Below are 15,093 nucleotides of genomic sequence, written 5' to 3' on the forward strand. Positions count from 1 at the left end.
ATGGCTAGAACACGAGGTTTAGGTCGTGTCATTGGTAGACTTGTAGGCAGAGATAGACAAGATGATCATGATGCAGCTGATGTTCCCGAGAGGCGTAGGCCTACTGCCTCAGCCCGTAGGCAACGGGTTCATCAGACGACTGCGGATGCACGTGATATGACTGAGGACATTGCTAACATGACTAACGATGTCCCTGATGTGGCTGCGGAGGCACTTGAGATGCGTGCGGACATACAGGGTGCTGATGGTGCTGAGGGGTCTGATGCTGATGATGCTGCTGAGGGATTCCTTGGTGGGCCATGTGACCCGTTAGTGCTGGCATCATTTGCGGACCACGTTGCACATGCTGTTTGGAGTGGACAGGTATTTTAATTTGTTAATTATTTATCATTGTTGATTTATTTGTTTGTCATTAATTTTTTTTAATAATTGTATAATTTGTACTTCAAATCAGGAACATCCTTATTTGAAGTTAGTGTCACATGGGAGGAAGGTGACACTGATTGAGAGGTCAGTGCCTGAGATTGAAGGCCTGGTGGCTGCCACAAGATTAAGTCCACTGATTGATTGTTCAGTTATTATTGGCGATCCTGGACTGATATCCGCATTCGTGGAGAGGTGGCACGGTGAGACTAGCACCTTCCACCTTCCGGTTGGAGAGTTGACGATCACATTGGATGATGTGTCGTCACTCCTTCATTTGCCCATCACTGGCTCCTTGCACATTTCCATGCTCTTTCTATGGAGGAGGCCAGATTTTTGCTGACAGAGTTGCTCGAGGTGTCTGCCGAGGAGGCCAGAGCCGAGACAGCACTGACACGTGGGGCATATGTACAACTTGGATGGGTTCGAGACATTTATGAGACGAGATGTCAGGCCCGGCGGTGGATTGTTGCAGCTCGCGCTTATCTGCTGCACCTTGTCGGTTGCACTCTTTTTGCTAATAAGAGTGCAACATACGTGCATGTGGTTCACCTTGACGCTTTTCGGGACCTCGCTCAGAGCGGTGGTTACGCTTGGGGAGTTGCCGCGCTGGTTCATATGTATGACCAGTTAGATGAGGCTTGTAGGACCACCACCCGACAACTTGCGGGGTACTTGATGCTACTACAGGTAAATTTCGTGTTTTTTAATATGTTACGTTCGCTTATGATTTAAACATTTTTTTATGTTATGTTAACCTCATTTATTGTGTAGTGCTGGATCTATGAGCACTTCCCTAGTGTGCACCAGTGCATGACAGATGATACATACCAGGAGACGTCCCCACGTGCTTCCCGGTGGTTGACGTCGAAGGCGCACATGAAGGGAATCACAGGAGCACCTTACAGGGCACGTTGTGATGGTTTGACCATCACAGATGTGTCCTGGTTGCTGTACATGGAGCATCGGGGGGTTAGGGCCTTTCAGGAGATTGCATCATTCCAGGGTCAGCTGAGATGGGGTCCTATGATGGTCACAGCTCGACCGGAGAGGGTGGTTTGACAGTTTGGTTACATCCAGAGCATCCTTCCACCGCCTGTTAGTGCTCGATTGTCACGCGATGAGATAGATGACAGGTGGATGCAGTTTGCGGAGCACTTACTACCTGCGGGTCAGCTTTGTCTAGTGCCTGGGCAGGTATCTGCGGATTACATGGAGTGGTTTTTCCGCATATCTCACTCATTCATGATATCGACCCAGGCAGGTGACCAGTCGAGAGATGCACCAGCTGCAGACCCCGATGACTACATACAACCGTCCAGCCCCCAGGTTCCAGTGGCATTTGACCCCCCTCTACATGTGGTAAGATTCTTTGCGCGTTTAATGTTTGATGAATTGTTATTTATTTTAAATTTGATAATAAATGTTTTTAATGACTTTGACAGGATGATTACGACGGATGAGACGATTGCACAGAGGTTGGAGCGTGTGCTCAACCTTCGGATAGTCACTGCAGGCACAGAGTTATATGACATTATGCAGGACTGCCTGACGATCGCGAAAGGGGGACCCAGTGCTGATGGAACTGTCAGGGCTCGTCAGAGACGCCGCACGGACCATTGATTATTGTATTTATTTTTTGTCTTGTAGTTGACATGAATATTTGTAATTCTTACAGTTTTTTGTTTAATTTAGTTGAGTTGTTTTGCACAATTTATTATTTTATAATATAGTTTATTATTCCGATTGTGGTCCTTAAGCGAAGTTTGCGAGTGTTTTAAATTTATTTTTAAAAAAAATTAACCTAAAATCATGAGTTTTGTTCGTAAAAATTACATAAAAAATAAATATTTTTAAAATCATTCATAATTCATAATTCATAATTCATAATTATGTGTTATTAAGATTTTTAAAGTAATTATCATATATGATAAATTATGATTCGATCATAATTTACACTATTAATATATTATTTTTTATTATATAAAAAATAATAAGCTCGTACCAAAAACAAAATATTAAAAAGAAAAATTACATGACAATGAAATCGCCATATAAGATACTACAAAGATCACTTTAAAAAAAAATTGATGTTTAAGTATCCATGTTTGGAATTTTTTTCGGTGGGTGTGCCAATGCTGTGAGACAACGGAGGGCAGCCATTTCTCATGTTTGGACGTCAAAGAACCCAAAAAAATTATTCCCGTTCCCCGGTTCCGTCAAATAACACCTAAAAACAAAGTCACAAAATACAAAAAAAATACAAATGCGACCTTTCTAACAATTAATTTTTTGGACCATTGAAACAACACATTCAACTTTATTATGGGAATTAAACACGCCGTAAACAGATAAAGGTTACATCAACGAAAAAGCAAAAAAAAAAAAACATCGCACTCAATTGTTTAGCGAAGTCCCAGTGACATCGTCTTCGATTTTCACAACATATTTAGTAAAGACAACTAAAATTTCTATTGGTCCATATTTTTTCCAGTAGTTAGATTGTACTAACACCTTCAGCAGTTCTTCGTTGGTCCTCAGCTCATTTATTTCATATTTTATAAGCGTATCTGAATACTCAAAGCGAGCTGGTTGGCGGAAAAACAATCGTCTTACCGTTTGTGATTCGTGAATTCCAAGAGGGGGAATCCCTGTAGGTGCAACTTGTTTTATTAAATTCTTCAGTTCATCGATTGTACATGTTGAAGGAATTTGAAATTTTTTAGGATTTTTTCCTGTGAACTCGCATCCAACAAATTTGTTTTGCAGTGACATGTTCCATTTCCCGTTGTAATACAGGATCGCATCATGAGTACGGGGCATAGTGCGTTCAAGTAAGTTTATTATTCCATCTGGTGTTCTTCCAACAGTGCATAATAACTCAATCGGACCAATACAAGAAAATTGATCATTACACATTAACATTGTGTTGACATCGTCATCATTTATCAATTTCATACACTGAAAGCAAATTTGGTTACCTGTATCGGTGAATGGCTTCCGGTAGTGAATTTCATTCAAAAATTGTTTGTCGGATAGCTGAGGGTATTGTGTATTATGGTTTTTAGGCTTGCAAAATCACAACTATTTGGTACTCGAATGGGCACCGGAGTTGAAGTTTGGAAGTAAACGCCAGTATCATTGTGAATAATTGATCTATTTGGAAAAATGAAAGCCAACCTTGAGTTGACAATCGTCTGACTGCTAGTTTCTCCTAAAAATGTCATACTTTGTGTATCAATTGGGAGACTATTTGAAAGCAAGATAATGTGTAATTTATTAGCCGTGTCTGCTATATATATAGATGGTTGTGACCGAGCGATTGCTTAACTTTGTTTACAAAAAAATAGACACGCGTGAACATGTTTCGTGTTTATGTTTCATTCAGAATGTGTAGTCAAGTCAGTCAATGTGTTGTCGCGCTCAAACTTTAATACGCATGCATGTCATTATGTGTTGTCAATTATGACAATGATGTATGTTGCACGCGTAAATGATTTTTGTTGGACCAACAATTTTCTTGCTTAACCAAACGAGTACTTAATAATATTAATTGGTTAGTAATGGGTTACAACAAATTATATCGCATAATGAATAAAATTACATAAACAATGCATGTTTAGTCTTCATTTAGGTCGACATAGTGTCTTTTGAATGACATCAAGCTTGTGTATTGCTGCATTCTACTAATATATGGAATTGTCCACTGCTTTGGCTAAGAATAACAATTGTCTGACCATAACAACGCTGGAGGCGGTAAGGGACAATGGTCTTTCAAATAAACCTGTTGTACATGAACAAAGATTATATCATGCGGTGACCGTGTCAAATGAACCAGCGAAGTCATTGCATAATTGTTATACTAACTATATTCAATGTACCTGAACAAAATGATTTCCAAACAAGTGACCGACACATATCATGCGGTGCCCAGAAGAATCAGGTGGTGGTTGACTTCTAAGAGGAAAAAATGTCATGCTTTGTTGTCGGGATAGTAATACAAGGATTACGTTATACCGTGATGCAATCACATATCCCATCTCCGTTATATCCATCCACTTGTCCACACTAACCTGAATCAACCAAACATACACATGTAAGTAATTTAAAGTTTGTTATTAAAAAAATTAAGCTAAAAACATACCTTCGAAAACCCATCAACTAGTAGGGACAACTTTAATTGTTTAAATCTCTCTATGCCACCGAAGAGGTTCATGTACTCATGCGACCACCTGCCAAGTTCTTTAATCAATTCATTACGCACTAACGGCCATGAATCTTCCCCCATACCTAATAAAGAGGCAATGCACTAATATCCACAGTTACCATTCGCTTTCACATCCACAACGTCATGAAGGAAACCTTGAATGAATGGCGCAAGTTGATCCAACATCGGGATGATCCTTGTTGGCTGAGGCGGTTCAGAACATGATGCACTGCGTTTGACTGGAGAGTTGCTGCTTTGAACAGAATGAAAAGCATCAACATACTCCCAGTAAGACGGATCATGCTTTGTGGATCTTTGACTTTTTTTCATCGGTTTCTTCGGTGCACCTTTAGTGTTGACCTTTGACGGAGGAGGGTGCATAGAGTTATGATCAGGGTATGCAATTTCTCGGAGTTTACTCTTCAGAGTTACTTTGCCACACACATCAAGTTCATCAAACCTTTTAGATATGGTCTCTATCTCTTCCTTGATGTTGACTTCCGTCTCACATAACCCTTGGTCTGAAAAATAAAGTCTCCTCCAGAACATATGGATTGACTCCAATGGGATGCTGCCAACAATATACCTAGAAAGCTCACATGCACAAGGAAGACCGTGTGTGCTTCTCATCACACAACCACAAGAAGAGGGATTTTTGCCGAGATAATGTAGACGGTCAACCTCAGAAGCAATCTGATTTAAAGCGTCCTTTGAAACCATCCTAAGAAGCCTCTTGTATAAGGTTTTTTTTATATACATGGCCAACCACATGCGTACTGGTTTCAAAGGATGCTCTAATTTCGACGTGTTGCAGCGTGATCATGTTGTTCATGACATCCCAAACACTACATAGGTCTCCAACGCTATTTTGTAGTACTCTTTTGAGAGCCTAATGAGCTGATTCAACCCTACATTTAAAATACACAACAAACATCAAAATATACAACAATTAAATACCATTTATTACTAATCCTTACTAACAAATAAAATCAATAAAATAATACCTGTTTGTTGTTGTGTTGCCTAGGTGCATGACCTTATTCGTCCATGCTGTAATAAATTTTTCCTTGTGCGCGATAATCCATGTGTCGTTAACATAGTCAGTGAACATCGGCCAAGGCGAACAAGTAACTTGAAACTTCTGAAGTGACTTATGGAACTGGTGTTCGGACGGACAATCAACCAAAGTTCTCCAGTTATCCATTACATAGTCCCACACATTTTTTTCACCGATTAAAGATTTGCACTTCGCCTTCACATTCTTATCGATATGAAACCTGCACAACAAATTAGTAGACTCGGGGAACACAATTTTCACTGCATTCATCAGTGCTAGGTCTCTGTTAGTGACAAAAACAACAGGGAGGCAATCGTTTCTTAAAAATAGGCCTCAAAATCGTTCCAAAGCCCATACAATATTATTAACACGCTCAGCCTCCAGATATGAAAACCCAGCAGAGAATGTCATCGTCGTTGGTGTCACTCCAACAAAGTCAAGTAGTGGGAGTCTGTACCTGTTTGTTTTGTAGGTACTGTCTATAAAAAACACCAAATGACATGCATTGCATAACTTTACTGCATCTGGGTGACACCAAAACAGATCACGCACCACAACTTCATCCTTCAATCTATGCCAATGAATGTATTGATCACGTTCGAGAAGCTTCATCAGATGCTACATTTCGGTATCAGCTCCTCTTATTGAAGAACGATATGCACTTCTTGCATTGTAAATTTGCTTTATCGTGGTGCAACTGTTGGCATTGTGTTCCTTCAACATTAGCAAGATGTTTTTTGGTTTCACCATTGACTTTGTCATATCAGCAATAATTTTCTTTTCTTCCTTAGTCAATCTCCCGGCGTATGGATGTCCAACTAAGGACTTGGCCAATTCATGATTGTGAATTCCATAGATCAACTTCACCATCCAACCTTTCCCTCCATGCACTGGTTTCCCACGAAGCCTGAAGGGACAACCACATTTCCTACTCCCAGTGTCTTTTCTAACGAATTATTTACTCTTGCACTTGTACGCACCACTCCTTTCACACCCAATTAAGACAAATGAACTTCTTCCTCTGCTACTAGTCTCTGTGTCAAACCTCATAATCACTGCAACAAATCCATTTTCATGGGCAACTGTTCGAGCCCATTGCAAAACATCATCTTGAGTACCAAATACCTACAACGCAACCCAAACATATTAATTTTTATACAAAACATCAATTCAACCAAATGACTCAAATTATCTATGATTACCTAAGACGTATTAAAAGCATTTGAACAATCCACATGTGGTTCATTCACCACACATTCTTCTTCATTATCATAATCATAATCCATATGAACTTCTTGTGACATCGCATAGTCATACCTCCATTGATCTTCGTCCATCTTAAAGACATATGCATCATACACAAGTACATTCAAATTATCATATAACCACATCCACAAATTTACTACACATTAAATAACAAATATATTAACAGGACATATGCATCATACAGAAGTATATTCAAATTATCATATAACCACATCCACAAATTGACTACATATTAACTAACAAACATACTAACAACTAATACAAATATATTCTAAATTTATAACTACACTTATTTACTCAAACTAATCTTAACACTATAATAAACAACTAATAAAATATTTTTTTACTACAACAAAATACAACTAATAAATCATTTAATATAATACCTAAATCATTATAGCTAATTAAACCAATTATATCCACAATACAGATATTATAAATCATAATATTCATATATATATATATATATATATATATATATATATATATATATATATATATATATATATAAATTTTAAAGCACAATTAAAAAAAATTGTTAATAAACTGAATTTCTGGAAGAACTACTTCCGGAAGTTACCATGTCCAATTCCGGAAGAAGTTCTTCCGGAAGTACTCTTCCGGAATTGAGCATGGTAACTTTCGAAAGTTCAAAATTCTCATTCCGGAAGTACTTCCTTCAGCAGTAAAAAGTAAATCTAGATGAAGGTGAAAGCGAAGGTGAAAGCGCACTGAATTTAAAGAAAACAACCAGGGACAAAATTGTCATTACGTATACATTAAATATTATTTTATTTTTAGTTATTATTATAAAATGAAATTTATTTTATTTCACGTTGTTATAAAATTATAATTATTTTTTTATTATAAATTAAGTTTTGTAATACAAATTATAATTATTATTTATTTTATAACTTAATTTATTTATTAAAATTAAATAAATAGGAAAATACAACATTTGTTAAAAATTAAAAAAAATTAAAACTTCCGGAACAACCTTCTTCCGGAAGAAGAAGGAAGTATTCTGGAAATCTTCCGGAAGTCACTTCTTCCAGAAGTAGTTTTTCTGGAGTTCTTCCGGAAGTCTTCCTTCTTCTTCCAGAAGAAGGTTGTTCCAGAAGTTTTCTGAAAATACGATCTTCCAGTAGCGTTCCGAAAGACAGTTCTTCTGGAATTAGCTTTCTCAGAGGGACATAATTGTCCATTCACTGTTTGCTGGATGTCCCAGCAATTTTGCTGGGTGCACGTAACAACTCCCCATTTGTTGTCCAAAAGGACCAAAACTATATTACATGAACCCTGTGAAAATTTATTGTTAGTTATGGGATTATGTGTTTAGACTTTTAGGTTGTGTTTGTTTTGTAGGAAAAAGAAGTGAGAAAAGTTACACTTAGGTTGAACTGAAAGTCACAGTTGTGTACAAAAATGGTGGAGACCACAGGTAAATTTGAGTGTTTTCAAATTTAATCCTATTGGCTAGTAGATACACGTATTATAGAGAGGAATTTTTTTATATTAATTCGATTATGTTTATGCTGCATTTCATATTTAATTATGGTTAGCAAAATCGAATATAGTGGAGACATATTCAAATACTTGTTATAACAAATGCACACTGATAAATCAAATATGCCCCTTTGTTTCGCTAGCAAAATCAAATGTCTTTGATGTAATTGTTTTTGCACAACTTGCTTTTTTTTTTATAATATATATAACACGTGCACAATGAGAAGTTAAAAATGGCATTAAAGCAAAAAAAAAATAATAATACAAGAACATGGTAAAATTGTATAAAAGCTTATTTTTTTTTATTTTATTTTATTACTTATTATATCACTTTAATTTAAATCTTTTACTTCATTTCATCACTCTTTCATTTCAACTAAACAATCCTCTTTCATCTCTCTTTCATTTCTCACACTCTGGTTCATTTTTTTCCCTTACCAACCAAACACTATCTAGTTATCTGTAGTCTAGGTGACACATAATAATATTTATAATTAATAGACATAAATTTGTTTTATATTTTTGATAAGTAAGTGAATTTTATTTTAAATCCCTAAGAAAAAAATTATGTTAAATTTTTAATAATATAATAATTTTATTTTTAATCTTTATTATTTTGTTTTAGCCCTTCTAATGTATTGATTTTTTTAGTTTGAATCCCTAAAATATTTAAATAATTTGTTATCAGTGTCTATCAAATATTTTTCAAAAACACTAATACAAAATGAATAAAATATTATAAGAACTCAAATAAAAAAATGGATATATTAAAAGGACTAAGACAAAATAATAATAAACAATATTTTTTTGTTTTATAAAAGGCTCAAAAAAGAAATAAAGAATCTAAAATAAAATTCACTAATTTATCTAAAATATATTTAAGCTATAAAAAAAAATTAACTACGTGTCTCATAAAAACCGGTGGAGACTATATACTAATTTTAAACCATTCTTGTCATGTAATTAATGGGCTTGGGTTTAGTGAAATAAATTAGTCTTTCATAATATCACAAACTAAAATTTGAATCCTTCCACTATATACTAATTTAAAACCATTCTTATCATGTAATTAATGGGTTGGGTTTAGTGAAATAAACTAATCTTTCATAATATCATGAACTAAAATTTGAATTCCCACTAAAAAAAATATCCCCATTTAATGTCTCATGGGATCTTAACATAATTGCCTTTGCAATAAATAGAAGAATTTTATTTATTTTTGCCATGCGCCTTGCGCACATTGTCAAACCACTTTTATTCTATATATAAGCGACATGGGCTATTAGGCATGGATGTGACAGGCTCATTATTTGCTAGTTTTTCAATGGGAATATATAGGATTTAAGATAAAATGAATAATTAATGAAATTGTGGGATGAGTATAGCTAATTCCACTGAACCAAAATCATTATTGGTTGGGTGACTCAAATGGGTTCGTCGCCCAGTCTACTAACTAAATGGGCCTACTGGTTTTAATTATAAAGAGAACCAAAAAATAGTTAAAGTACTATAGCTAGGTTTTTCTATTTGATGATTTTGAAGTATTACTCTTTTTTTATATATATTATTTGCTTTTTAGGTGACTTTGGTAAGGAATAAGTTTTTCATGTCCGAGAATTATAATTCTCAGAAATGAATATTGGAAATTATGTTTTCTGAAAACGAATAAAATTTATTTGATTGGTCATTCAAAATATTTAGATAAATTTTCTAAGAATTGAAGATTTATGTGATATTTTTACATGTTTATTAGTTATTTATCACATTAATAAGAGAGACATGATATTTTTACTGTAGAGAGAAAAATTAAACTCGAGAAAGTAAAATTCTCACATCTCTTTTTGTGGAAAACTTGTTAAAAAAACATTCCCAGGAAACATTATTTCCTAGAAATCTTATATTTTTTTAAACGAATATCAAACATGAAAAACTAAGATTCCCAGAAAAGTCAACACTTCTCTCTTATCAAACGCCTCTTTTAAGATAATGCTTGTGGTTACTGGTTGTTTTTTTTTCTTCTTTCTATCATTCACAATCATGCTTCTCCAATGTATCAGAGACAGTTCTTAGATATAACATTTCATAAACAAAAAAACTATTTTTGAATGAATTATCTCAGACAGCCTTTCTCAATGCATGCAACACAACAGGCTTCATGGCAAAACAGGAGAACTCACTTCCCTGAACAAATCCTTATTTCTAACTCAGAGCATCACAAAAATTTACTGGCCAACTTGTTCTAGTGATCTCAGCAATCAGGACTTTTCCTTCTTTCATTATTAGCAGATCTCATGAACTCACAACCTGACCAATTATTACAGTGATATCATCAAGCTTTCCACCTGTTACAATAGAAAAAAAAAAGTGAGGTCAATCACATGTAAGGAAAAAAAAAGAAAAACTTGTTTTAGAATATATTTTCCTGTTTAAGTGAGTTATGAGCCTAATTCAATCCTAAAAAATCAGTGTAAGTTGAGGATTACTCTTCACTTATATAGTTTATCTTGACACCATCTTTAATCGATATGAGACTTTAACATGTCTCCTTTTACTCATGGCTACCTGCCACGTGAGACTTTCAACACACCCCCTTTATCTAAGATGACCACAATTTAGTTGGCTTTTCTAACAGAAGTCTAGTTATAATCTTCTTTCCTTACCTTAGACCTGGCTTCCAACGAATAAGGAGAATCAAAATTTGAATCTATTACATGTCTGCTTCTGCTTGCCAAGTTAGTTAATGCCTCTGCTAGCAATAAAGTAAATTTCAAATAAGTGAAAACTCATGATCATTAAGATTCATCAAGCTGATTAATCAAGAAGACAATACCAGCCTCTGCAACATCTTTGTATCCAACAATGGTTGGAACAATTTCATGATAAAAAACATTATCAAAAATCCCATCGAATCCCATGACAATTGTGTCTCCTTCTATCATCTCGACATTGCATACCTGTTTTCCTGCAGAGGTTAGTAAAAGAAAATATAACAGAAGAACCACACTTATCTCAACTAGAACATGAGACTATCCCCTTTGGAAAGTGGTGTATTAAGTTCTGACTCAATAAAGCCAAACAATTTTTAAAATGATACTTAAAGCACAAATCTTGGAGAGAATACATAAGCGTGGACAATGATAAAGGTCCAAAGGAGGTGTTGTGCCCCCCCCAAAACCAACAGTTTGACTGACATGTGAGCTCAAAACGCAATTGTAAGAATACAAATATAGTTTTGTAGTACTGGATTTGTCTAAGAAGTATATTAAATATTTACAGACTTGTTTATGTTAAAGTTGAGTAGAATTGATTCTGATAGGATCAATTTTGAGTTGTTGAGCATGATTGCGATGTGTGTCTAAATTATCTCAACCTTAAATTTACATTGAGAATTTGAGACACATATTTTTCATTAGCAAGTATAAGAATTGATTTTCCAGTGCCAAAAGAAGAAAAGGAATTAGTTATTTGTCTTGTCTACTTTTCTTCCCCCGATAACTACTAAATATGAGCTATTTTTTATAATAAAAATATATTAAAAATATTTTTAAAAATATTTATTTAACAATTATTTTTGACTTAAATGATAGGAATTGATATTTTTCTTATTTATGGCTTGCAGATATGAAAATGAAGGATTAAAATAAAAAAAATCCAGAAAATATAAAAAAATATAAATAAGGAAGATTTTTGACATCAGACCCAACTCTATTCCAGCAACTATAAAAAGGAAGTCAAGCCCAAGTCCACTCAAATGGCTATAAAAAGGGAGTCAAGCCGAGGAGAAAAGATACACCGAGTCTTAAAGCACTCTAATACACACCTAAAGTCTGAAAACTTTTTCTTAGGAAATTCTTTATTCTCTTTCATCATTTTCTATTCCCTTTTTCCATCCCTTCTCCTCCATCAATTCCTGTACCCCTTTTCTAGTGTAAAGCCCCTTATGACAATGAAAGGTTAAACCCTTAGTTAGGGTATGACAAGCTTAAAAAGCCAAAAGATGTATTGTATACTTCATATTTATCATTGGAAACATGTATTTTCTTTCCTATTATCCTTTCTTACTTTTAGTTTCATGCATTATTCATCCTTGCATCATCTTTGGGGGTTAGGTGCTCGATAGAAAGTAATCCTTAATAGAAATACAAGGAAGGTCTTGCATGCATCTGTTTTAGAAATTAGTCGCTCGACAGAGGGTAATTTCTAACAGAACTAAAAGGAATGAGTATCTTAATAAAATCATTGTCAGACATAGAGTGATTGCATTATGTCCATGCATCAAAGCAAACATCTAGAATTAGAACTTCATGCATCTTATCTATTAATTCTTCTCAAAGACATTTGAGAGATAGGTAGGTAAGATAGGCTTGTCATCTTGAGACATCTGGAGCAAGTATTCTAATAGATGTGGGTAGGAAAAATTTACCTAATTGATAGAGAAAAATCTCAAATAATACATCTTAGGCAAATAAGGCATGTTAGGTCCTAACACTCTCATCTCAATCAATTCCCTACTATTTCTTTTGTTTTTTATTAATAGTTATTATTTTATACCCTATTCTTTTAAATTTATCTTTTATACCTTATCTTATCTCTTTCTCTTATAAATTGGAAATTATCCAACACAAGTACAAAACAAAGTTCTTGTGGAAATTGACACTCGGACTTCCGAGTACTTTACTACTTGAGACAAATTGGTACACTTGCCAATGAGTTAACACCCCCCTATCCTTGTTAGGACTATAGGAAAGGGAGAGTTAGTTACAACAATTAAGATAATGATTAATTAGGGGGTTAATGAGTGAAATAAATAGGAGGTTTTAAGGGAAAATGATTCATTCTAGCTTTTATCATCCGTAGTTTGAGCTTTTGCACGAGAAATTCTCTCTAAAGACGAACTCTTGAAGGAGAGATTTCTCTCCTATTTTCTCTTCTTTCCTATCAATTCAATAAAATGTTTCTTTTCTCCCATTTCTATTATTTGGTTCCTAACACCCGCCTCTCTCTTCACTGAGGCAAGTTCAGGACCAGAAAAAAGAAGCCCAGGCATGACATGGACTGAGCAATTTGACATATGAAACAAAGTTTTTCAAAATAGTTTAGAAATCTTGTATAGTTTGAAGAGTCAAAACAAATAGAGTGGAAGGGGAAAAGAAAGTTAAAAATTAGTAGCAATGATTGTGGTACCGCTGCATCAAGGTATGTTTGGCCAACCTTCTTAGAGCTTAGTTGGAATGGACAGTCAAAGTAGTGCTATTGTGGAGAAGTGGAAAAAACACATGACCTGGAAAAAAGCACATTAGGAAATTCAGGTTCTCAACATCGGAGAAGGAATCGAGTGTACTGGAGAAAGAAAAGGCTAGAAACTAAAATACATTGAGCAAATTGCCTTACATCTTTTAGAAATTATTATTATTAGATGAAATATAGGGAGATATAAAATTGGTTGGATGATTAAGAAAGAACCAAAAGAGGAAAAGATCACAGGTTCGATTTCTCCTTTTAAGAAAAACTAACAAATTAATAATTAATATTAGTTGATAAAAAAAATCAGATGAAATCTAACACATGATATTTTACCATTATGGATGAGTCTTAATCCTCAATCCCCAACATTAGCAATCTTCAGAGTCCCATTCTTCTCCAGCATAGCAACGATGCTTCTTAGACAAAAACACAAATGAGGTATTTAATGGTAGAAACATCTAAAATGCAATTCAATGTTTGGTCATATTTCTCCAAATTGGCAATCCAAATAAAATAGGATACACTTACACAGTAGCTGAGCCTCTGGAGGAAGTAGCGGCATGTGATTTCCTAATAAGAATCTGAGGATCATAGTTCACCTGCTAAATCCATCAATATTCAACATGTTTGTGTTGTTAGCAAACAAGAATACATGCATAAGAAGCATTCTTATTGATATGCTACTCAAAATGGAAAGAAAAAAAAAGTTTGAATTTTACAAATGAATGTACTTGGAAGATAATTCTAATTTAGTAAATTCCTCATCAGAAAGTGTGTTTATGTTATGCTACCTCCTCATCTCCTACAAAATTGGAAGCATTAGCAAGCAATTCACGAGGGAACAACGATGGATCCACGTCCTCCTCAGCCCAACTACAACACATAAAAAGCACCAATTTTAAGACAGGTTTTGCCACATCACAAAAGACAAATATCTCAATATGAAGCAACACAGCACCATTTAAAATTAATATAACTAGTTATCAAAAATTGATTTATTTATTTATTCTGGGAGTTCTTTATTATTTGTTTACAAGCCATCCATTGTGCAAGAATCATATAGTAAGAAAGTAGCATACCCAGAGACAGCAACAGCAATAACTCCCCCATTATAGTTGCTCACAAGGAAAGCATCTTCCCCACCGGTGTTAAGCTTTAGAAATAAAAAAAAAAAAAAAAGAAAGACCAGGACTTAAACAAACAGAACATGTTGTGTACTCGTGTATGCTTACAATGATGTTATTATTCACAAAGAATTGTTTCAGTTCAGTTGGATTGTTTTGCCACTACCTTTTTGGATGTGGAATGAGAAATCATTGCAGCCCTCAACATGGGAATTGCCATTGTTTCCCGCTTCAACCTCAAGCACCCGCTCTCCTTCACACACTGC

General features: G+C 34.8%; 2 protein-coding genes across 4 annotated transcripts; one reads left to right on the forward strand and one right to left on the reverse strand.

Annotated features, from left to right (window-relative positions):
• Positions 1 to 1,485, forward strand: LOC102670202 (protein MAIN-LIKE 1-like). Its single transcript, XM_041006834.1, has 5 exons — positions 1 to 363; positions 455 to 652; positions 748 to 846; positions 949 to 1,113; positions 1,234 to 1,485. Exons 1-5 carry the CDS (start codon positions 1 to 3, stop codon positions 1,483 to 1,485), a joined length of 1,077 nt encoding a protein of 358 aa, XP_040862768.1.
• Positions 1,486 to 10,435: 8,950 nt separating this feature from the next.
• LOC100782761 (probable protein phosphatase 2C 26) lies at positions 10,436 to 15,088 on the reverse strand. 3 transcript variants are annotated; one of them, XM_041006486.1, is made up of 8 exons: positions 14,994 to 15,088; positions 14,783 to 14,856; positions 14,495 to 14,576; positions 14,232 to 14,302; positions 14,037 to 14,116; positions 13,644 to 13,740; positions 11,120 to 11,413; positions 10,436 to 10,801 (listed from the first exon to the last, which is right to left on the reverse strand). In XM_041006486.1, the coding sequence occupies exons 1-5, from the start codon at positions 15,045 to 15,047 to the stop codon at positions 14,059 to 14,061; spliced, it is 339 nt and encodes a 112-aa protein (XP_040862420.1). In that variant the 5' UTR covers positions 15,048 to 15,088; the 3' UTR covers positions 10,436 to 10,801; positions 11,120 to 11,413; positions 13,644 to 13,740; positions 14,037 to 14,058. The 3 variants fall into 3 exon arrangements, 2 of the variants coding, with proteins under 2 accessions (XP_040862420.1, XP_040862419.1); XM_041006485.1 differs by lacking the exons at positions 10,436 to 10,801; positions 11,120 to 11,413 and having other exon boundaries at positions 13,643 to 13,740; positions 14,232 to 14,305; XR_005887018.1 differs by lacking the exons at positions 14,232 to 14,302; positions 14,495 to 14,576; positions 14,783 to 14,856; positions 14,994 to 15,088 and having other exon boundaries at positions 11,120 to 11,205; positions 11,290 to 11,421; positions 14,037 to 14,068.
• Positions 15,089 to 15,093: the final 5 nt, after the last annotated feature.

The sequence above is a fragment of the Glycine max genome, chromosome 11, assembly GCF_000004515.6.
Source record: "Glycine max cultivar Williams 82 chromosome 11, Glycine_max_v4.0, whole genome shotgun sequence".
Taxonomy (NCBI): Eukaryota; Viridiplantae; Streptophyta; class Magnoliopsida; order Fabales; family Fabaceae; genus Glycine; species Glycine max.

Coding starts and splice junctions, on each gene's coding strand:
- LOC102670202 (XM_041006834.1), top strand. CDS start 1: ATGGCTAGAACACGAGGTTTAGGTCGTGTCATTGGTAGACTTGTAGGC. Junction 847..948: donor CATATGTACAACTTGGATGG/GTTCGAGACATT, acceptor TTTGCTAATAAG/AGTGCAACATACGTGCATGT. Junction 1,114..1,233: donor GGTACTTGATGCTACTACAG/GTAAATTTCGTG, acceptor AGTGTGCACCAG/TGCATGACAGATGATACATA.
- LOC100782761 (XM_041006485.1), bottom strand. CDS start 15,047: ATGGCAATTCCCATGTTGAGGGCTGCAATGATTTCTCATTCCACATCC. Junction 14,857..14,993: donor CTCATTCCACATCCAAAAAG/GTAGTGGCAAAA, acceptor TTATTTCTAAAG/CTTAACACCGGTGGGGAAGA. Junction 14,306..14,494: donor ATTTTGTAGGAGATGAGGAG/GTAGCATAACAT, acceptor TGATGGATTTAG/CAGGTGAACTATGATCCTCA.